General features: G+C 34.4%; 1 protein-coding gene across 1 annotated transcript in view; it reads right to left on the reverse strand.

The window, feature by feature from the left end:
* PLCZ1 (phospholipase C zeta 1) overlaps positions 1–24,687 on the reverse strand; it is a 35,545-nt gene extending 10,858 nt beyond the window's left edge. Inside the window, exons 1-9 of the mRNA XM_041735454.1 lie at positions 24,618–24,687; positions 20,303–20,504; positions 15,531–15,675; positions 11,728–11,877; positions 8,734–8,818; positions 8,583–8,655; positions 6,959–7,110; positions 2,936–3,052; positions 1,678–1,850 (exon numbers count right to left, since the gene is read on the reverse strand). Of these exons, the coding sequence (XP_041591388.1) occupies positions 1,678–1,850; positions 2,936–3,052; positions 6,959–7,110; positions 8,583–8,655; positions 8,734–8,818; positions 11,728–11,877; positions 15,531–15,675; positions 20,303–20,504; positions 24,618–24,672 (1,152 nt within the window). The 5' untranslated portion in view covers positions 24,673–24,687. The remainder of the gene's footprint in view (positions 1–1,677; positions 1,851–2,935; positions 3,053–6,958; positions 7,111–8,582; positions 8,656–8,733; positions 8,819–11,727; positions 11,878–15,530; positions 15,676–20,302; positions 20,505–24,617) is intronic.
* Between the last annotated feature and the right edge of the window lie 440 nt (positions 24,688–25,127).

Below are 25,127 nucleotides of genomic sequence, written 5' to 3' on the forward strand. Positions count from 1 at the left end.
GGCTCAGATCACAATCTCCGGTTTGTGGCGTGAAGCTCCAACTGGGCCTTTATGCTTAGCATAGAGTCTGCTTTTCCCTCTTCCTCCCCACTCCCTGGCTTGCGCTCTCTATCTCTCTCAAATAAATAAGTAAAATCTAAAAAAAAAAAAAACAACAACAACTTTAGAGTCACAAAAACCCTAATAACCAAGAAAAAAGTCAGCTACATATTTCACTGATACTATTTTCTGCAGTGGCCTGGAACATTTCTGTCTCATTCAACTTTGCTCTACCCTCTCCATATTAATCTCTGGAAAACAGCAACATCTCTGAAATCTCCATCCTCAGCTGGGACAAAAAGGCTAGGACCTGTACAGGATGAAAGTGGTCCCCAAGTCCTATGACCTCGGCACAGCAGAGGAAGGAACTGAGAGAGGAAGACTTATGGGGTGTGCACTCTGGGTTGTAGCATTTCCTGCACCCTGATAGCCAGGGCACCAGAGCAGGGGAGCTCTCATCAGCCAGCAAGGCAGCAGCACTCCCCTTAGTCAGAACAGGAGACACAAAAGTCTTCACCAGGGGCAGCCATACAAGTACCAAAATTCCAGAGTAGAATCTGAGTTGGTTCATATGGTTCTAGGGGCAATGAGCTAAATAAAAAGAGGGACCAAAGAGTCCTACCTACCCAATTTATTCCAAACCACAGGTACAGACACAATCTAAAATACAATTACTTATAGCTAAGTGGAGAGAAAAAGCCAGAGGCTCTTCAGAAGATTCAGGGGCATTCTAAAAAAGAAATAAATATAGCACGTGGGTTATAGAAGAATAAGAAAGTTTTCAAAAAAAATCTATATTATTGGAAACAATCTCTTTTATTTTCATAACATCCATACTATGGGAAACAATACATTTTAGACAACTACTTTTGATCCTAATAAAAATACACAGGATGTAATAAGATGGGAGGGAGGGTGGTGGTGGCAGGGGCAGGGTAAAAGGTCGGATAGAGACAGAAGTACAAAGGAAACAGTATGAGGTAAATAAAAACTGGAGAAGAGAAACTGATAATGCAGGAGAAAAATTCACATCTACATTAGAATCAGTGAAGAATAAAATTAAATACAGAGGAAAACCAATGGCAGGGAAAAAAAGAAAGTGATAAAGCTGATAGGAACTAGTAAACATGCAGGCAGATACTCAAGAAAAGCACATGGATAACTTTTTGTTTCTCAGTACTAATCAAAGAATATTCAGAGACAAGGAGCAAAAGTCCTGAACTGTGAAAGTCTAATTCTGTAGATTAATGAAAATCCAAGAGCTCCTAAAATTTCCTAGTAAAATTCTGTAAAGTTAAGGAGGAAGAGAGTAGCATATCCACAGGGTAACAAGTGGACTGAACTCTGGCTTTTCTATCACATACTAAAGGCCTAAAGACAATGGAAAAATATAGACTTCAGAAAGAGAAGCTTTCATCCTCAATATTTCTATTCATAAGCAGGTAATCATGCAAAAGTAAACAGAAAGATTTTTCAGATATGGAGAGGTACTGAAATACCACCCACCTATAATATCTAAAAAGAATAGCAGAAATTTAAAGGACATTACAGGAAATCAGTGGAACTCAAAATATTAATGCTGACTCTCTAGCTTATATAATAACCAAAAAAAAAAAAAGAAAAAAATACTCATCTTACCCTTATTGTAAGTGTCACTGGATTACTGTATCTTGGTGTTTTATTTGGACTAAACGGTGTTGTACTATCTCTTAGGAACTGTGGTTTCAAAATATATCCAGAACTACCATTATCCAAAAATTTCCCATTTTGAAGATCCATGGGTAGACCGGGGGTCTGGAAATTTAAGGCCACTGTGAGAAAAAAAAGTATTTTGGTATTGTCAGGAAAGAGAGGGTACAGCTAAAGAAACACAATTCAAAGATTTACTGAAATATAACCATGGATTTTATATGTCCAAGCATTTTAAGAGCAAGTATCATTAGCCAATAATTCCTGATTTTTAGACATTCCTTCCTGCCATGTGTAAATTACTGTATGAAGGTGAGTCTCAAAGTCTAACTTTTAAATTATTTTGTAATTTAAAGTTGAGTTAAAAATCAAAATGACACACAGTATACATTACAAAATAGCAATGTACAGGTCAGATGACTTTCCGGAAACATGAGAATAGAGAAAATCAGTACACAAAATGCCAGAAGAAAAGACACTGAGTATATTTCAAACTTTCAGGTCCAAAGAGATATTGTTATCACTTGAAAGTGACAAACAGAGCAATAATTGCTTTTAAAATATAGAAGTCCCTCCATATAGGTTGGTAAATAGACACTATATCCTCCACTCCCCCCTCATCCCCTCACCCACCTATCCTAACCCCACTCTCTCCCTCCCTCCAAGGGGCCTGGTCACAATCCAGGGACAGAGGGGTTCACACCTGGTACCTGCTGACTGGTCAGTGTCTGTTCTGTGAAAAACTAATCAATTTGGAATAGGGAGAGTCTAGTAAAGGCAAATAACAGTGCTATGCATTCTCATTCACTTTTCAATACTGTGAATGCAGAAACTGGTGTAAAGTACAAAAGGTAGAGGTCACTTGATTTAAAGAAGCTCTTAGCAAATCTTTTAAGCAAAGGAATTGATATTCACTGTCATTGTAAATCCATTTTGATTTCTTTTTTCCCTTCCTACATTTCTTATGTTAACTCTTCATGAACCTAAGCTCCATGCTCCTTACCCTCCCTTAGATTTACCCTCTGTGACCCATTTAGGAATAACTTCAGATCTTGAAACCAATAATTCATCATTGCTTGAGCCCAAAACACCTAGGTCCCTCCAAATAATCTACTTGGGAAGCTCTTTTCATAAATCTTTCATTAATTCATAAAATGAACCTATTTTATCTTATTTTTGCAGAAACTCAACATTCTATAAAACATACCCATTTGACAACCTATATTCCAAAATTCTTGAGGATTGAAATTAGAGGAGTCTGCTCTTGTTGCTTTGGGATAAATTCTGGTAATGAACTTCATGGTGTGAAGAATAAACTCGTGGGCTAAAAAAATATATATATATTAGAACACTGCAAAAGATTTCAAATAAATTAAATAAACTGCTATGCTTCTATATATTATTCAATAATCGTCTCAAGGGATCCCTGGGTGGTGCAGCAGTTCGGCGCCTGCCTTTGGCCCAGGGCGCGATCCTGGAGACCCGGGATCGGATCCCACATCAGGCTCCCGGTGCATGGAGCCTGCTTCTCCCTCTGCCTGTGTCTCTGCCTCGCTCTCTCTCTCTCTCTCTGACTATCATAAATAAATAATAATTTAAAAAAATTAAAAAAAAAACAATAATCGTCTCAATACTTTTGATACGTATGTTTTAGCAAAAATATTTGTAATTAATGGTAATCAAAATAAATCCATGCCTTTGACAGTATAATATGCTGTTATCGAGAAGCAAATAATTTTTTATTACACAATTTAATGTATACCAAGCATTCACTTGATGTAAAAAAGGTTAAATAATATATTTCTGTTTTTCACACCCCAATTAATCTCACTTTGACATAAATATATATGGGGATATGTAAAAATATATATTTGGGAATATATAAAATTCCAAAATAAAATGCATCCTTTTTTTAAAACAAAAATTGTATCTTTCTCCACTTTGTCTTTTTTTTTTTTTTACTTTGGTTTTCGTATTAGGGCAGAATCATATGTAAGTCATATAAAGATATATAATGCCATCCAAATTAACCCAGTGAATAGCCAACAGATTCTCAGGGTTGAAAAGCAACCTTAAAAACATTCAGTTCAGCTGCCTAACTTCCTAACTACCATAGCATCTTCCCTCAAAGTTCCTTCAATCTCTGCATCTCTCCATTGAAAGAGAACTTGCAAACTCCCGGAACAACAGTCCCCCTGATCTGTGATTTTGCTTCTAGTGATCTAAGTGACCTACAGTCAACCAGGATCTAAAGCAGATGATCCTACTTCTGACAAATCACCAGAAGGTATCTAGTACCTTAACAATGCATTGCAATGCGTGTATCATTCACCTCATCTCATCTCATCACGTAGGCATTTTATCATCTCCCCTCATCACAAGAAGAAGGGTACGTACAGTACAATAAGATGTTGAGAGAGACTATATTCACATAACTTTCATTACAACATCTTGTTATTATTGTTCTGTCTCATTATTAGTTAGTGTTGTGAATTTTGTGCCTAATTTATAAATTCAACTTTATCACAGATATGTATGTATAGTGAAAAACAGAGCATATATAGGGTTCAGCACTCCACAGTGTCAGGCATCCACTGGGGGGTCTTGGAATGTATCTCCTCTGGATAAGGAGGACTACTGTAGTTCTGAGTATTTCAAATATTTTCTTTACTGAGATAAGGTCTGTACTTATACTACACATACACTTACACAGATTCTGTTTTTATTTTTTTATGTTTCTACTTACATATTTTTATAAGTTTCTATTTATATATGTTCTATTTAAGTTGCTTGAGATTCAAAACTAATTTATATCCTTTACCACTGGACACCCTTCAGATTTTTGAACATAGATTTCATGTTTTTCCAAGGCTTTTATTCCTTCACTAAGCAGATCCTGTTCCCACAATTACTCCTGCTACTATGGTGACCAGTATTGGGAGAAATGGTTAATGCCTGTCTCCCACTATATTTGCTGGTCAAACTGGAATGGAATCACTGCCACCCTTATCCCACATACTATTCTTTAGGAAGCATTGTCAAGTAAAACTTTAAAATTACTGATGTTAATAATTATAATTAACTTTATCAGCTCTCAAGTATAGAAGCTATGCACTCCTTGAGAGAAAGTTTATTTTGAAGCTACTCATGTATAAATGCACCATGTGTGTCCAACTACCATGATTCCTTATCCAGCCCTAAATAAGGCACTAATCTTTTGGTAAAATGTATACTCTTCTGGATCTTAATTTTTCCTACCTACAAAGTGATAAACATGAATGATTACTAAAGACCCTTAACATAATATGATCTTGTTACTTCTGAAATTGGCCTTTAGAAATTAAACACACTACATTATTATAAATGCAATTTATGTTCATTTTAGATAAATGAGAAATTTAAATAAGAAAAAATAAGAAATAAAACTATATAATCTCATCACTCAATAACCAGGTAACCTCTTGCTATATTCTTTCCACTCCATTATCATAGGTATATTTTTTTAATTGAATAATTTGTTTCCTTTTTTAAACTTCCATTTTTTTTACTTAAAAATAACATGAAAAAATCATTCCATTTCAATAACATTCACCGACTACAGTATTTTTAAGTGATTGAAAAGTATCCACACATATGAAAAGTCGTTTCTGATCTTTATGCATTGTAAATTTAGTGACATTTAAGTTTTTAATAATGATGGACATTCTTGGAGTACACTTTCATCCACATCATTAATTATTTATTATTGGCTTTTGGTGCAAGGAAAATTTCTATACTCTTTCCAAAGAGATGGTGATGTTTCATTTTATGCCTCTGCTCAGAACTGCCCAGTCCCTTTACAAATTTTGAGCAAGTGTCTAATACAATCAGAGTAAGAGAATTATAACTACTTTTGCTGTGCCTAGAGGTCTTGTTACCTTGAACAACAACAAAACCACTCAATAGTTTGAAAGAATAGAGGCTAGCAAAGTAGGTCATCCAAATTCAAACTCAGCTGACAATACTCACTGTAAGAAATATATTTTATATCCCACCCAACACACAATATACACAGATGCTTGTTTCACAATATAATACTCTAGTTGAATCTCTATGATTCTAGTCCAGTCTAGTCTATTCCATTCTATTCTACTCTATTATTTTAACTGTAGTTGAGACCTACTGAATTGGTTTTTGTCATAATCTAGAGTTTAAAAAACAAACAAAAGGACCCTAAAATATTTAGAGTCGGTTTGAAGAAATGATTTGAAGTATACCTCAAAACCCTTGGGCACCAGTGGCCAGCCCTAAGAGGTTAACCATCAAATACATCAGAATCCACATTTCCAAGCAGCCAACAGCTTTTTTGTCAGTTGCAGGTACTGATTTCCTTGCCATGGTGTTTCGACACAGGATGGTAGGTTGCTTTTTTGGGGGGGTAGGTTGCATTTTTAAAGAAGGATTTGGAGAGTCCCTTACCTACCGAGTTAATTACTCATTCTTTTTTTTAAAGTTGAGGTTATTCCCCATCATTCAAGTTTGAAAAAAGGGTTGGGTCTGTTTCCCATTCTCTTTCCAAGGCCTAGCTGCATCCTGGATTCTAGCAAAAAGGATAATCCACCTCAGGTTCAGAATCAGAAGACAGTTAAAAGATGTGGAGACAAATGGTACAACTGCAGACGTGCAGGGACAGTGCGCATTCTGCACAGCCATGTAGCAGCCTGACCTGGCTGTCATGTCCTCCTTCTCCCCCACCTTGGATCTAGTCTCTAGGTCTATTTAATTGTCTACCTCAGGTGCATGCTGAGTCCACAAAGTTCACCATGGCTCCGTTCTCTCTACCATGAGCCTTCATCATCCCTTCCCTATAGGGCCTCGCCTTTACACTACTATCAAAGGCAACCTTCAGAAACACATAGGGGATGATATGACTCCTGAGATTTCAATCCTGCTCACCTTTGTCACTTACCACTCTCCTCTATAAACTGCTCATCAGAGCCCCGCCCACCCAAGTTTCCACACTGGACATTCTCAAAGAAAATTTCATGACCTAAAGAAATTAGTTAAACAAGTTCTGTGAAATCACTTGTTGTGACCTGAGACATATTGTCTTTTTTTAAAATTACATTAAATATGTTGGCATTTTATGAGAATATAGTTTTTATAAATGTCATTGAGCAATCTTGACACCTTAGCAGTGCATAAAAGTTTTTTAAACACTTCATCTGTTGGAATCATAAGAATTATTTACCTTTCAACTTTGAAAGTTTTCGAGCCTCTGTCTCCCCAATGGAATTAGTTTCATTAAATTGCTGATATAGCCTTGAATACTGAAAGCTTCTGAACTTCTCAGCTTTGGTATAAATGACAAGATCAGATAGGGCCATAGCCACTTTTACCTTTGTGGTATAAAAATAAAATGCAGGAATTTCATATTTTTGCACTAATCATCTGAAAAATTCCTTTTCCAATAAAGAAAACATGCTTTCAGATCAATTACATTAGTCTTTTCATAATATTGTCTCCTCAAAAGCCATTTGGAAGGTGTTAATGTAATTATTTTTCATGATGATAGTATTTAATGTTAACATGAGACAGGATACATCTAAAATCCCAACTAATATAACAAGTATTGAAGATGACAATTATTACTAATTCCTTTTTTCCCAAAGATATCAATTTATTTTCATGAGTTTGATAACTTTAGGATATTTAGTCATGAGTAAGTAAATGCCCAGGGTAGTCAAACATCTGGGAATAATTTCTGCTATATAGTATACATTTGATCTTTCACATGCCAGCATCTACATCCTCTACACTTCTGTTAGCACCTTCCCAAGTTTTGTTTTTGGGAAAATATTCCTTACTCAAGCTCAATCCATGGGCTTAAGTATTGATAATATGGCTCGGACCTCAATAATCAGAGATTTGCACTGCAAATCCCCTAGCAATAGCAATTGACTCTGGGATGTGCACACACCTGGATTGTAGCCAATGCACATAAAAGTTTGCTCGGTCATCTGAGAGATAAGTAGGTTTCCATTGGATGTGAGCCTGAAAGCATATAAAGCTAATGCTTTGTGAAGTCTTGCACCAATGTAGAGAAAGTGGATCCAAAGTTGGAGAAAGAAAGTTCTGTGGAACTTTGCTTGAGACATTATACCATGTCATTCCTGAAATTTGAATCCCTTTCCCTGAACTTTTCATTGATGTGGGCCAATTAACTAATTCACGATTTACTTAAACCAGTTGAATTAGTTTTATGTCACTTGTAATTCAAGATAACCTTCTTTTGTCATGCCAACTTGTATACTTACAATACTATATATTGTAACAATTATTTTCTTGTCTCTGCTAGTATGGTCTCCTTGAAGGCAGAAATATTTTGTTTGTATTTTGAACATTGCATAATGCCTATTACATAAAAATACATAATATTGGACCATTGAGAAAACATTATAAACAGCCAAGGGCACCTGGGTGCTTCAATCAATTAGGTGTCTGACTCTATTTCATCTCCTGGGTCATGATCTCCTGGGTCATGAGATCAAGCACCTGTGTGCTCTGTGCTCAGCCAGAGGCTGCTGAAGATTCTCTCTTCTCTCACTCTGTCCTTCCCCCAACTTGTGCATTCACACATGCATTCTCTCTCTCAAATTAATGAATTTTAAAACAGATAATGCAAGAGAAGATATAACTTTAAAATTTTCTCTTACCATGTTAATTTTTTCCAAACAAGTTTTAAATGATAGACTAGAATTTTTACAAGGAGGGAAAAGAATTTTCCTTCCAAAAAAAAGAAAATGTTTAATTCTCCACCAGTAAGAAAACAAAACAACTTTTCAATCACTTGTAAGATTTTCACAAAGTATCATCTCACCCTCCTTCTCTTGAAGAGTGGTAATCCAGCTGCACTTATTGTCTCTGATTCCTTTTCTGAATCGTCTTCTAAAACAGCCAATGATTTTGATTCTTTGATTTCTTCGTCCACCTCTTGATCTATCTCTTCATATTCCTCTACCTGACCATGCTTATCAGAACCTTTTCTTTCACGGGTTTCCCTTAAGGATCCTATTTTCTTGTTTCTAACTAATACTTTGAATTTTAATGCCTACAGAAATGATTTGAAAGAGAGATACAATTACACATTTACAGGGAAGTTTGCATTTTAACAGTCATTGAAAAGTCTTTCACCATGTTTTCAGTTAGCCCACCGTAGTAAAATATGTAAGAACGCACTCTTTTTCCATACCCCTATAATACCTTAATAGAAACCAGTTATATTATAGTATTGACCAAAATTCACCCCAAAATAAGCCTGTTATGATTGGGACTTACCCTGGCTCCATTTCTTTTACATTCCACAAATTGCTACCATTTTAAGAAATTGGCTTACATGAAAATTATATGTACACACACATTGTACATATTTTATATAATTTATATATTTTTATACATTTATATATATGTAAAAATGCTTGCAATGCTATAAAAGTTAGAATGTTACAACTTCTGGCAGCAAATGCTTCAGATCATCACTCTGTTATCCAACATTAAAAAATATTAAATGAGATCAGGTATTTAAAAATGTCTATTGTAATGTTTGACACCTAAAATGGACTAAATTTAAATTAAATATTTGTAAGTCTTCTTCATATTTTAACTGCATTGGCCACAAGCATCATCAAATTAATATTTCCTGTCCATCAAAACTTAAAGCATAACAAAATTCACCAGCAGTGTCAGTCATTCTAAATCCAAAGATTTCTGGTTCCCCTGATTTATCCCTGTCCTTTTCAACTATTAAATTAATTTATCAGTATATTGTTTTTAAGAAAGCTCCATCCCCAATGTGGAGAGACACATGCTCTCTACTGATTGAGGCAGCCAAGAGCCCCTATTAATGTACTTATTAAATATCTGCTATGTTTTATGTATAATGCTGCAGAAATCTGGATTATGAAAAAAAAGTTCTTTTCTTCAAGGAGCTTTGAGTTGTCCCTTCACTTTGCTATCCCAGGTACCCATTCAAGTTACTCCATCACCTTAGACCTTCTATTACTATGGTCCTTATATTACTTTCTAATGCAGAGTTTTTCCAAAATGCACTATGCAAACACATGTATCAAAAGCATCACCTGGGCTCAATCAGTTAAGCATCTGACTCTTGATTTCAGGTCAGATCATGACCTCTGAGTAGTAGACCATGACCTGTGTTGGGCTCCACACTGAGCAGGGAGTCTGCTTGAGATTCTCTCTCTCTCTGCCTCTGTCCCTCCCAACTTGCTTTATCTCTCCTTCTTTCCAAAATAAATAAATAAATAACTCTTTTTTTAAAGCATCACCTGGAGTTCTTATTAAGAAATAGGTTCTTGGGATCTACTTCAAAATTAAAGAATCAGAATCTTGAGTTGTAGAGCTGGAATTATGCCTCTTTAACAAGACTCTAGGCAATTCTTTTTACTCCAGTGACTGAGTGAGATATGAGAAAATGACCTTACCTCTAATTCCTCTACTCATTGGAAAGCATCTCCTTACTTTGGTATAGAAACAAAAACATTAATGAAAACTACATATCTGGATTCTAGAAAGTTGTTTATAAATAATAGGAGGACGGGTCCTATTCCTAGAAAGCTAAAAATTATCATAATTTCTTGGATTAGACCATTAGACTAAACCTTAGATTACATATTTGATTAAATCTTTGATATGTTTCCAGCACTTTGCACTAGGTCTTTATTTAATATTTCTTTTCTATCATGATTGAGCATTTAGTCGTGAGAATTCTTACGGGGTGAAAGAGTCACAGTTTTTCCATCTGTTCAATTTTTTTTGTACATTTCAATGCTATCATGAGTCCTATACTTATTGCCAGTGTTACAACTGTCACCTTTAAATTTTCCACTCTTCTAAATAAGATAAAGAAAATACTCAAATATTACAGAAATACTGCTCTACATACCAAAATGACGACACGTCAAAACTAAACTATTTGTTGTTAGACAATGCCATCATGCCATGCAAAAAAAAAAGTTTGCCTATCCTCTGATGAAATTTGGGGTGAGGAGAACAGACTGGCAGGGGAACTAAGGACTCGCCCAAGAAGAATGAGGAAAACCTAAAAAAATGTGGTATTTCTGTGTTTCAAGGAAAGGAAGGAGCCTTCCCAGCATTGAACATTCTGAAGGAAAGAAGTCAGATGGTGACTGAAATAAGTCTGTTAGAATTTACTAGTAGGAAAATCTCTGATGAGAATGAAACACTTACTGAGGAGCAGTTGGAAGACAAAGCTCATTAGGTTGTGAGATGAGAAAGTGGAAATTTAGGTCGAAACAGAGAATAATAAAGAAATAGCTGAAGAGAGATCAAAATCATGAGGCTAGGGTGCACGCACTTTTTTAAACTAAGTACTTGAAGTTAAGTTGAGGATGGAGGAAGGCCCATAAGAGATAGAAGAATTAAAAAGAGCAGATTTAAAGGAGGAGGATGCACCTGGGTGACACAGTTAGTTAAGCATCCGACTCTTGGTCTCCACTCAGGCTTGTGAGATTACTCAACACAGTCTGCTTAAGATTGTCTCTTCCTCTCCTTCTGCCTCTCCTCAGCTCTCTCCCACTCAAATAAATAAATAGATAAATAAATAAGTCTTTTTTTAAAAAAGGGAAACCTACCACCCAGATGCTAAGGAATTGGACACAATCTTTCCTAGGCTTTCCCTATAAAATATCAAATTCCTGTGCCTTAATATCAACTGACTTAAAATTTTGGACTCATAAGGTATGACACATAATAAAAAAATGTAAGTTTTTACATATACCTCTATATATTCTTTTTTATCAAAATATATTTACCCAAATGCTCATGGGAACATTTCCCAGGCAACACATTGCAAAAATACACCTCTATAAACAATCAAAACTAAGCACTTTCATTGATCTGTAACCCAGTTTTATGGATCAATATAATAGTGACATGCTTTTTCTTTTTTTATTAACCTGAGCCTCTCAGACAAAATGTTACCTCTGGTGAAGGTAGTTTGTCTGGAAAATCATCAAGCATATCAGAAAGCAAGGTATCTCCAAAAACAGACTGCAAAATGTCTGCCATCACTTCTTGTTGGGAAGGAGAGCAGTGATTTTCTAAAGAGAGCACCACTGGATAGTCAGATGCCTAAAAAATTAACCATTACTATGGTTATTGATCAGAACTCCTCAATAATTTTAATGCAATTAATAGAAGCAGTTAATCTATTTTAAAACTTACATTCAATGTTTCTGTACTTTTGCAAAATAAGTATTCTTTAAACTGAAAGTACTTTTGAGTTTGACATAACAGGGAGCATTAAATCTGTATAAAAAGGAAGATTATTACTATTTATACTAGAAATATAGGAAACAACTGAAGCATCCAACAGTAGATATTTGTTTAAGTAAATTCTGTCCATTTAAAGGAATGATAAAAACCTGATAAGGAGGAGGTAGAGCTACATATCTTACTATATTATAGAAAGTTATCTATAATATAGTCTTATGAGGAAAAAAACAAGTTGCCAAGGAGTATAATTCTACATTTTAATGTTTTAAGCATGTATATTTGCTTATCAGATATTCTTATTTAGATATTTTTCAATGTGAAAGAAAAACTTTAACATGGATAAGATAGAGGAGATGTTAATTTTCTAATTCTTTAGTTCCAAATCCTATAATCAAAACTCATGGCATTATAATTAGAAAAAAAAGATAAAGATACAATAATAAAAAGAATCTATTAAGATGGCTTTACAAAGATATTCTCTGTCCTTTGTCACCACAGTAAATTTGAAATATGCCACAAAACAGAAAAACAACACTCATTTTAGGGCCTCATTCAAAATTATTTTCTTTATTTTGTTTCCTATATACTTATCAGGGCACAAATGTACCAACTTATAAACAAACCAAGGTCTGGTGCATTATTACAGCCTTCGAATAGGAGATACAATATTATGCCTTTTTAATGTATAAGTATATTAGTGTCTTGTGACTGCTGAAGCAATTGACCACAAATTTGGTTGCTTGAAACAACAGAAATTTATTCTTTCATAATTCTAGGGGCCAAACTTTGAAATCAGTTTCACTGGCTAAAATCAAGGGAGCAGCAGGCTCTAAGGGAAATCTATTCCTTGCCTCTTACAGCTTCTGGTCGTTGCCAACATTCATTAGCTTGTGGTCATATCACTCCAATCTCTACCCCTCATCTTCATTTTGTCTCCTCTTCTGTATGGCATTTGGGCTCACCCAGCTAATCCAGGATAATCTCCTCATCTCAAGGTCCTTGATTTCATCCGTCTGCAAAGACTCTTTTTCCAAATAAAGTAATATTTACAGGTTCCAGGAATTAGAACCTTCCTGAGCCCTTATTCAGCCTACTATAATAACCTAATATATATATATACTCAGTCTAATATCAAGAAATCAACGTAAAAATCTTTCTCAAATATAAAAAGTGATTTTGAGACTAGACAAAGTGATGGCCAGCATACAGATTTCTCAATTAGCCCCTGACACTCATCAGGGAAAGTTCTTTTTTTCTTTTTTTTTCGGTCTTCTGTGATCCTTGGCCCCACCTTCAGGGAAGGAGTCCACTTGTCTTTTATCCTCTGCCACACTAAAGTAGGTGTTGAGTGACTTGCTTTCCTTAATGCTAGGCAACTTTTGCAGCTCACTTCTTGACCAAGGGTTGTCTTAAGGCTCAGTTAAGAGTCATGCTTGCGTTTTATTTTGCTATGTTGGTATTGTGTTGTGTTTTTGGCAATGTAATTCCCTTAAAATGTTAGACTCCCTATATGCATCCTTTTAGTTAGGTTACATGTACCAGTCACTATATCTAAAGTTCTTTCCTAGAACTTTAATAATTATCATGTCTATTTTATTTTACTGCTCTGTTCCCCGAATTAATGGTGATTATCTTGAGTAGAAATTTCAACTTTTAGTCCAACCTTTGCTACAAAACTGAGTCCCCTGGTTCGGCTGAGAAGTCTCATTGAGTCTTTGTTGCTTCAAAGACCTTTTTTCATTCCATCTCTTTCTCTTTAAGTCTTAGAAGCTATAAGGGTTTCCATCCTTGCAAGGCTTTTGAATTTTAAGATTGCTTCTATTTTCTCAGTTATCCATCCTGAATGATGTGAAAGGATTTGCTATACAAATACTTGGTAAGAGTATTTCAGATAAAGAGAATAGGGAGGGCAAGGGCTTTGAGATGCATCTGAAAACAGTAAAGAGGCCAGAATGGCCATGTGAAAAATAGAGAGATGAGTAGAAGTTGGAGGTAACAGAAAACAGGTTAGACATGGATTTTAGTTTGTATTTTTAGTGAGACTGAAGGTTTTGAGAAGGGGAATGACATGATTTGACTTACCAAAAGGTAACCCTGGCTGAAACATTGAGATGAAATTGCAGGGGAACCAGGAGAGAAGCAGGAACATTGAATAAGAAGCCATTGCAAAAACCCAAGTGAGAAGTGAAGGTAGTTGCCCAGGACAGTGACAGTGAGCATGGAGAGAAGGGGTTAAATTCAGCATATATTTTGTAAGTAGACCCAAGAGGATTTGCTAAAGAACTTATTGAAGGATTGGAGATAAACAAAGGGAGGAGAGTTAAAGTTGACTACGATTTAAGCTTGAACACAGGAGTTACCCATAACTGAGATGGGGAAGACCATGGGAAGAGCAGGCCTGCAAGGAAGAGGAGTATCTTGAGCTCAGTTCTAAACATGTTAAGTTAAATACACTAGTTAAATATGCAAGAGGAGATGTCCAATATGTCCTTATCTATGTTGGTATAGAGTTCAAGGGCAAGATATAAATTTAGAAATCATCAGAAATTAGATATTTAAGAGAATCAATGCCATATATCAATGTTTTATACTAAAAGAAATTTTTCATATTTTATATGTATATTTTATACATTTTTAGTATTTTACACTCTCAAATAATAGAGCAGCTTATTTAAATTTGTTATTTTTAAGTTATGTTTATATTCATAGATAATGTATTGACCTACTTAGGAGAACTTTAGGTTTATCAAATTTGTATGTTTAACTTATTAGATATACATTGTTTAAATACTCAGTGAGATTTTGTTAAATCTCTTCAATGCCACCGTGATTGAAATACTGAAGAAATCAAACATACTAACTTTACAAAAACAATTTAAAATGTCCAAAAGTGCTTTACAAGTCACATTTGTAACTAGAATCAAGTATTTTTCTAAACTTAATGGTAAAATCCATTCAATTTATAGACTAGGATTTGTAGGCTGAATTTAGAAGCTCTCAAAAGAACTAGATCTTTGAATCTGTGACTTTAGTAAATCCAACAATAACTTTAAAATCCAAGTAAACTTCTAAACATTCTTTGTTGTATGACTAGCTGCCATCATAGTCATAAAAACTGTCAACAATCTATATAATACACTTTGACATATTTTATTTTATGTCTTGAAAGTAAAGTAGTTGAATATTGCTAAAATATTTACTACTGTATATACCAGTAATTCTTAAACGTTTTTGGCTATAACTCACAGTAAGAAATATATTTTGCATTGTAACAAAATACACACACACATTCTATATATGTTATATAACTAAACAGAAAGTTCCCTGAAACATTCATCTTACTACTTGAGATTAACTTTGATAAATCTACCTTTAATTATATCCTACATATCATAACACACAATTTGAAATATCACTGATCTAAACTAAAGCCAAGCATTATAGGATTTTGAAGCAAGTAAATTATATTGTGTTTAAATAACTATAATTTAACAAAGATACGCACGTACTATGAATGCATATTTGTGTATTGCTTGGATAACAGTTTTAAACAGAAGCTTGCTGGTGAGTGTATAACCATGGTATACGACAGGTTCATTTTGTGATCCATCCCAGCAGTCAATTTCCAGACAACGGCATCCTTTCACAAGGGCACTAGTAAAATTTAAGCAAAATAAATTGTCATTTCTGGATCATTAAAAATATATGCCATAGTGTCAAAATATCCCAAAGACTATTTGTGATTTTGCAATAAATGTATTATCAAATCCATAATGAAGACAAGTTGTTGTGTTGAACTGAACACACTTTTCTTTTTTCTTTGAGCACAGCTTGACATGGAAGTAATCTGTGCCATCCACATTTCCAGCATCCCCAAGATAGTGCAATGTGCAGTGCTGTGGACTCTGAATCCTGCAATTTCTCGCTATCCCTTATGCTATAATTTCTACAAGGGAAGGAACTAAAATTTCAGTCTCATAAAAAATGCTTGTTATATTTAATTCACTATCAATAAACATTTATTATGTTTTATTAGAAAAAAATGGGAGTTATAGGGACGTAAGAAAACAAGTGAAGGCAGACAGATGTGATCTCCTGAAATACAATCTTGGAAGAGAGACTGAATGAAAAGAGGGCTGACTTGAGACATTAGGATCTTAGAATTGACAGCCATGTTTCAGGGAATAGATCAAAGAAGCCCCCTACCATACTTGAAGGTATTTTTCCCATAGAAAACCAAATTAACATTTGCTTTCCAAGAAGTATATCAACTTATCCCACTGTCTCTAGGCCCGTAGTTTTTAGTCACAATTTTGCCTCCTGGGGGACGTTTGGCAATGTCTGGAGACACTTTTGGTTGCCACAACTGGGAATAGAAAGGAGATTTGCACCTGGCATCTAGAGGGTAGAGGCCAGGGTTACTGCTAAACATTTTACCATGCACGGCAAAGAATGATCTGACATCAAATGTGAAGATTTGAAAAATCCTGCCTTAAGCCATAATAGGAAAAGAGAGCATGGTACCAGCACCAGGTACTTGAGAGAAAATCAGCAGTTCTTCCAAACAAACACAGAATATCAAAGAAACCATATCAGAAAATAAACCGTTTAGATCTAATACTTCTTGGGGGATCAAATTTAGTCAACTTTCTAAGATGACTCAAGCAATATTTAGATAGGGGTATTAACTGAGAAAAGATAAAACAATTATAATCCCAAAATCCAGGTGCTGAATTCTGAAAACAAGGAGACCTAATGCTCCTTTGGGAATAATATGAATGAAAGGGGAGGGAACCCCAGGAGGTAGAGTATTAGGGAAGAAGAAAATTTCATCTATTTTGGATGCTTCACCAAAACAATGCAAAATATAAATATATATATATATATATGTAGTTTCTCTGAGGTTTGTTTTTTTAAGACCATTTTTGTTTTCCTCTTTTAAATGCACATGACTTTATTTGGGTATATAGTGATGCACTAAAATGTAAAATTTAAGAGTTTTTTTTTTAGTCTGTTTGTCCTTGTATTGGAGAAATGACCTAGCATGCTCTTCTAAGAAAGTTTTGTTTTCCCATCAATTTTTCCAAGGGTGAATAAGCTGACTATCTAATTTATGTACAAGTCCTAAACTGGGTTATATTTGTAGAATTCAAAATAAATGTATTTCTCATCTGTGGATTTATTTATGTATTTAGATTTTAAATTGGAAAAGCAATATCTATGCGTAAACTTTATTAATTGCCATTAAAAAATGTGTTACTTTCTCTTAGTTGATTGTCTAAGTAAATTGTCTTGCCGTTTCTTATACAGAATATCAGTCCTCTGTGCTGTTAGCAGAGACTAATCTTGAACGCTTTTCTGGGAAAACAAAAAAACTATTGACTTGTGAAAGAAAACTTTCCATGAAGGTCAACCTAACTAATACTGGTTCCTGCTACTTCTCTAGATAGTTTTGATTTTATCCTTAGATCAAGCCAACCTTTACCAAATTGCCTATTTCAACTACATGGTTTGGTCCCCAGCAAAAATGATTTGAGTGGATTTCACTGTGTCAGGCCAACTCCTTAATTCAGAGGCACATAAAAGAAAGTTGTGTCTCCCCCAGTGGTGTTAGGGAAGCCACGTTCTACTATTTCACACTAATTCCCCTTTTGAAAATGAATAGTAGAAATTTCTGTCACATTAAAAAAAAAAAATCTGTTCCACTTACATAAGTTTAAGGGCCTTTCTTGGATTAAAATATTTAATACTCTAAGGTAGTTAATATTAGAGATGAGGAAGCTGAGATTCAAAGAGGTTGTAACTGTCACATAATTTATAAAGAAGGGAAAGACAGGAAAGATCAGCACCAGAAACTTAGCATTAATCAATCAACACTACATTATACCACCTCTCACGCATAGAGAAATTTTGAAAAATTTGCATTATAAAAGGGTATCTTCCACAAGTGGGTGGAAGAAATACAATTAAATTTAAGTACAATTCAATTAAGTTAAAATTTAAATGTTTACTTGGGTGGAACATTTTCTTCATTCAAAAGTAAATTTTCTGCATTGTTAAATCAACTTTATGAAAATGCATATTTTCTCTTTTTTAAAAAATATATAAGTAATTAAGTATGAGTAGAAATTTCTATAATGAAAGTGTAGCTATAAATTGGGTTATCCTTATGGATTCTAATTAGATATATTTCTGAGCTCATGGATTCATGTGTTTATGTAAGATTTTATTTTATTTTATTTTATTTTATTTTATTTTATTTTTAATTTTTATTTATTTATGATAGTCACACAGAGAGAGAGAGAGAGAGGCAGAGACATAGGCAGAGGGAGAAGCAGGCTCCATGCACCGGGAGCCCGATGTGGGATTCGATCCCTGGTCTCCAGGATCACGCCCTGGGCCGAAGGCAGGCGCTAAACCGCTGTGCCACCCAGGGATCCCTATGTAAGATTTTATATTGGAGAAGCCATGTTTATTTGTAAATCTGATATTTTCATAGAGCTATCTTTTACACCCATGATTTCCTTAATTAACACCAACCAACCACATAGCTTTGAGTATTATTTATATATTGATGACTTCCAATTCTGTTTGTCCAGTCTAGATATTTCTCCTAAGTCCCAGGCAGTTATACTTAACTGACTGTCTGACCTAGCCCTTTGACAATGATTTGGTAACTCAACAGAATGTGGGAATTACTACACTCTTGCTTTTGCCTCACACCCTACACTGGTCTTCTCAGACTTCACTATCTCTGTCAATAGGATCATCATATGCTAAGTTATCAGGCCAAAAATCTTGATAGTTCTCTCTTTCCCTTGTACCTCCCTTCAGACCACCTGGTAAGTCTTCTTGGCTCTGCCTCCTTAATATATTTCAAATTCAACCACTGATCTCAACAGCTACCTCATAAATTCATCATCTACATAACTATCATCAGCATATTGCTACAATATCTTCTCCAATCATCTTCTACCTAAGCATCAATCCTTCCTGTACAGTAAAAAGTAGATTGAATTATGACATTATTTTATGGAAAATCTTTCCAATGGCTTCCCACTGCAACTGAAATAAAATCCAGTCTTCTTCCCATGGCCTGTGAAACCCTCATAAACTGACCCTATCTACTTCCTTAAACTCACCTGACTTCATCCTCCATTCTCTTGTTTCTAGCCACACTTGCTTTCTCTCATTTGAACATGCCTAAGCATTTATTATTTCTTCTGCTTAGCATGCCCAAATATTTCTGAGGCTTCCTCTTTATCATCACTCAGACCAAACTATGTCACCTCTTGAGAAGTCTTTCCTGACCCTTTAACTAAAGGAACACCCTCCATTCCATAGTTACTTTCTCTCATGTTACCCTAGCTTACCTTCTCTATGTGGACTCATAGTACTCATAAGTAATTAAGTATGAGTAGAAATTATTTCAAGGACTCATCTGTCCTTGAAAATATCAATCTAGGGATGCCTGGGTGGCTCAGTGGTTGGGCATCTGCCTTTGGCTCGGGGTGTGATCCCAGTCTGGGGATCGAGTCCCACATCAGGCTCCCTTCTCCCTCTGCCTATGTCTTTGCCTCTTTCTCTGTGTCTCTCATGAATAAATAAATAAAATCTTTAAAAAAAACATATCAATCTGTTTACCTGCTTATTATGTCTATTCTCATGAACGTATGCGCTCTGAAAATCTTGTTCACCAATGTATTTTCAGCTGACTACCTAAGATGAAGCCTGATATTGACAGTGTGATACATTGTAGAATGCAAAATTAGAGATGTAGCATAGATTAGTTAATTTATGTAAATTATTTGACATATAAGTCTCTATCTATCTATCTATCTATCTATCTATCTATCTAATCTATAAATGCCAAAGCATATAATTTATCTACTTATGTGTTGCATTTACTTATAGCATGGTGTCTTGATGACTGGGAATTAATTTTAACCATATTTTTTAAATCTAAAATGTTTTGGGGATGAGAAAATTCTTCATATGGTTTCCTATAAAAGGTATCCAAATTATTTAGGAAACCTCAGAAGGGATAACCAATAACCAAGGAAAGGAGGTCAACAGGAAGAATTAGAAGGAAAATGTATGATATTAAAATATAGAATAATTATATAGCCATCCAAAGGTTACCTCTCCAAGATATTCATAAATCAAAATTTCTTTTTCTATGTTTTTACACAATGTGCAGTTTGCTTTTACTCGGAATTACCACTTATTGGAACTTTCAAATGTTGTAAAATGTAATGAATATAAATATAAAAATAAATACCTTACATATCCCCAAATGTCACTTGGTCCCAGTAACTGGTCAGATATCAAGTATGTATTATGTGAACTTGAAATAAAATAATCATTTAATGGATGATTCATATCTTGATAAACTTCTGTGCAATCAGTTTTAAATACTAGACATTCAGGTGAACCCATATATCTTGTAAAACCTTCAAATGACATCTGGTGTGCTTTCTTAACTATAAAATGTAAGTTAAAAGGATGCAGAAATATCATTAACTATATAAAAATTACATTTCACTTTAATACTTATTCAGTAGTAGAGGACATTTCTAAAATACTCATTTAGAATTAATATTGATACTATTTCTAATTTTTCTGTGGAAATGAAATTTTTCTGATGAGTACCTCTAAGTCCTTCTATATCAACATTCTAAGAGAGTATATTATTTAATTAATCTCTGATTTTTAAATGTTTTAAAAATACATATAAAGAAATATATGTATCATAGGTCAATGAATTTCCATAAACTAAACCTCCAGATAAGCAGCACCCAGCTCAAAGAACAGAGCATTGCAGCACCCCAGAAGCCTACCTTCTGCTAACTTTTCGTTCTCCACTAACTCAAGTGGATTCAGTGGTCCGGCTTTTAATCACCTAGATTAGTTTTCTCTGTTTTTTTTTTTTTTATGCTTTCTAGGAATGAATTCATACAGTAGGCACTTTTTGTGGCTGATTTATTTTGTTCAACGTTGTTTCTATGATTTATTCTTATAGTTGCATATAGTTAGATGTTTATTCTCACTTTTGTATAGCATTCCATTGTGTGAGTACACCATAATTATTTATCAGTTCTGTTCTTGAGCAGTTAGATAATTTCCAACTTGAGGCACTTACAAAGAATGCTGCTATAATTAACCAGTACATGATTTTTGGTGCAAATATGTACACATTTATGCTGGGTACACACCTATGCCTGGAATTTCTGGATCTTTTGCATATTAGCATCTTTGGTAAAGTATCTCTGAACTTCTATGCTTTTGGCATAAGATTATCAAAATTACCTATTACGGCAGAACACTGGCTCCAGAATCAGACAGTTTTTGTTAAATCTGTTTACTTGTTATACATCAGGCATGTTAGTTAACTTCTCCATATCTTTAGAATGATGGTAATCGTAGCACTTATCCCAACATATAATTAAATAAATTAGCTCTATAAATGCTATTTGTTATTATTTTGTTGTTCATAATTCAATTTGTCTCAAAATAACAGCTGATGTGACTATTCCCTTTAAACTAGAAAGTGAGGGCAGACCTGGTGGCTCAGCAGTTTAGCACCGCCTTTGGCCCAGGGTGTGATCCTGGAGACCTAGGATCGAGTCCTACTCAGGCTTGCTGCATGGAGCCTGCTTCTCCCTCTGCCTGTGTCTCTGCCTCTCTCTCTCTCTCTCTCTCCCTATGTGTGTGTGTGTGTGTGTGTCTGTCATGAAAAAATAAATAAAATCTTAAAAAAATAAAATAAAATGAAATAAACTAGAAAGTGATCCTTGGCAAAGGATTTTGTTTCTGGGAATTGACATTGCAGAAATAGAGACTCAGACAAAGATTGATGTGTAAGAATGCTTACATTAGCATTATTTATAAAAGCAAAATAAATGAGGGAAGAAAACAAATTAAAGCTCAAAATATGATACAGTACCAAGTAATTTAAAATAATGTATCAGAAAAAAATATATAGTGACAAAGGAAAATGTTTATGACTTCATAAAAGTGAAAAAATCAGCATTCAAAATGCTATTACAATTCTGGCTTAAAAAATGAAAGCTAGAAGAGAATATATAAAATGTTTATAGGCATGCAAACTCAGTTTCAAAGACATGCAAATTTAGGAGCATGAGAGCATATGGGGTAAATGCATCATATATTGTAATAGTAAAGATTTGCATGATTTTATTCTTTTTTTAGAGAAGTGACTGGTGTATAGCCCTTTTGAATTGTTGAATAATTAAGTTAAAATCTTTGATAATGGAATAGAAAACAAACTAATTTTGTGCCCTTAAAAGCTACCAGATTGACATGAGAGTTAATTTCATGAATATTTAAAAACCTCATTTGGTACACAACGTGTACCAAAGTGGGATGAGATTGAGGAGCCCCTGGCATTTGGGACTATCCAATTGTAATTCTAATTGGACTTAATAAGTGATCAATAAGCATGTAAATGAAACACAAGGTCTTGGCTGTGTGTGAAAGTATCTGAGGCTGAGGGAGGCTCAAATGATGAAATGGATGAACAGTTGTAGTATCATAGTTAAAATGCAAACACAATTCCAAAATGTCAATGCCACCATGCCATTATCCTTTTGTGTTTTTTGATTTACCACCTGCAGTTAATGGTGCCAAAGTAATTTTTTTTAATATTCACTGCATCTGCGCTACTCAAAGAGCTCATCTGTAGACTAGTTGTTTCAAGTTTGCAATGACATAAAAAAGTTGATCCAGAACATAAATCAATTCACCACTTCTTTAGAGAAAGTTTTTGCTATTAAAAAAAAAAAAGAAGTAGCCAGCTGAACTCATCAGGCATGTTTAGCGATGTAGTTGTTTTACATGCTGATGCAAGCTCTTTCTCTGGTTGCAAACCTGCAAAAATTTTAATAGTGGTCACACCAAACTCTTAGTAGTACTGCATTCAGTCTTACCACGACAACTCTCCAAAATCTTTTCATGACACCGAACGTGTCATGGAGCCCAAATCCTAATTATGACCTGCAAGACAGGTGTGACTTGATCCTTGCCTATCTCCCAAATTCCTCTTGCCCTCGTTTTCTGAGTTCTAACCATGTCCTCCTCTTATTCCTTGAATTCTCTAACTCAAGTCCAATACTTCTCTTGACCTCAGAAACTTCTCACACTTAGTCACATGACTAGTTCTTTTTCATCATTTCGGTCTCAGCTCAAAGGTCACATCCTCAGAGTGGACCACTCTAAACTCCCAACCAGAGCTAGTCTTCCTGGGTTGTTTATTCTCTAACACTCACAGTACACAGCATTCTGTGGAATCATCCTTTTATACATGTATTTATTGTCAATTTCCCTCAAACCCCCATCGTTAATATAAAATCTAGTTTGCCTTATTCTTCACTGTATCCCCAGCCCCCAGAAGCAAACCTGGTTGCCCCAAATAAATATTTGAATCAATTATGAATATATGACTCAATGAAGAAATGTTTGATTTTGTTAAAACCCATATTATCATATATTAAACATTGGTACATAAACCAAATTTCAAAGGCATAACTTGAACTTTTATACTGCCCTTGTTAAATAAATATTTTGAGCTATTGTATTAATTAGTGCAGGGCTAAACATTGCTTTAGTGGTACTTTTCCATAATTATGTGAATATTTTATTATATAATGTCTTTATGATTTCATTTAAGGATAAGAATAAGTGAAAAAATGCAAAATGTTTTGACCATTAAAAAGTGAGACAAAGATCAAAAATTACATGACATATCATTTGCTTAAATTGTCATTTAATGTAAACCAGATGACTAGGGGCACTTGGATGGCTCAGTTGGTTAAGCTTCTGCCCTCGGCTCAGGTTGTGACCTTGGGGTCCTTGGAATTGAGCCCCATGTCAGGCTCCCTGCTCAGCAAGGAATCTACTTCTCCCTCTCCCTCTGCCCCTGCCCCATGTCCTGCTCTCTCCCTCTCTCTTTCTCTCTCAAAAAAGTAAAAAAAAAAAATCTTAAAAAAGTAAAACAAATGAACAAGATGACTATATTCAAAAATAAGAAAAAGCAAATAATGTTCAATGTTTATGGAATGTTATAGACAATTATGTGTACAATGAAGAAGGTAGTGATTTTGTAATATTTTATTTTTTCCTAGAATAGTTTTCACTTAGCTAATGTAATACTTCTATATATTTTCAATAGTATAATGTATAAAAGTAGAAGAGTATTACTTGGTTTTTAACTTATTAATGAAAATGAAGACACTTTCTTTCATTACAGTGCATGTAACAGAAGCTCATCTTGCTTTGCATGCCTAAGCTCCTCTCTGAACACTTAAGAGATACACCAAAGCAGTAAAAAAAAAAAAAAAAGAAAAGAAAAGAAAAGGAAACTGGACAATGAAGTAGGAAAGAATGTAATTGTTTATTTAGTGCAGTTTTCTGAAAGGTATATGTAAAGTCTATAAAATATAGAAATAAAACTGCCAATATTTTACATTATCTAAAAGAAATTTGACCTATCCAAAAAATTTGAATTTAATAACTGTAATTGATAAAAAAATACTTTGTATTTAGATATTTGAGAAAACTTTGAAATGTAAGCATACCTTCTTCAATAGGCTCATATTTTTGAATGATCTCAAAAGCAATATTTTTTCTCATGTCAAGTGCATACTGTTCTTGTTTCAAAAATTCGAGGAGGTTTTTTTCAAAAAGAAATTTCTGGTTTCCAGAATATGTGTTGAAAATCTCAACAATTTCTTCTCTGTGTGCAATAATTCGATAAATTGATCTAAATTCTTCTATGGTGATTCGTCCTTGTTTCAGCCTGTCATTATCCTACTAAAAAAAAATGACTGGTGGGCTCACATTGTGAATATAAAAAATACACAAAATTATTAGGTTAGAGCATTTGTATAATATACATAACAACTAATACTTGAAATAAAGTTAATCTCACATTAGATTCTTATCTCAAATAAAATATTTAAAATTGCATTAAAGATGCCAAAGTTGGAAAAGGATAAGTGGAAAATCACCACTTAAAACCCAGTGGCCTCTGTAGGAACAGAAAAAGGTGTGGAAGAGGATAAGGATTCTAGGTTGTCTTTCAATCA

This window comes from Vulpes lagopus, chromosome 21, assembly GCF_018345385.1.
Source record: "Vulpes lagopus strain Blue_001 chromosome 21, ASM1834538v1, whole genome shotgun sequence".
NCBI lineage: Eukaryota > Metazoa > Chordata > Mammalia > Carnivora > Canidae > Vulpes > Vulpes lagopus.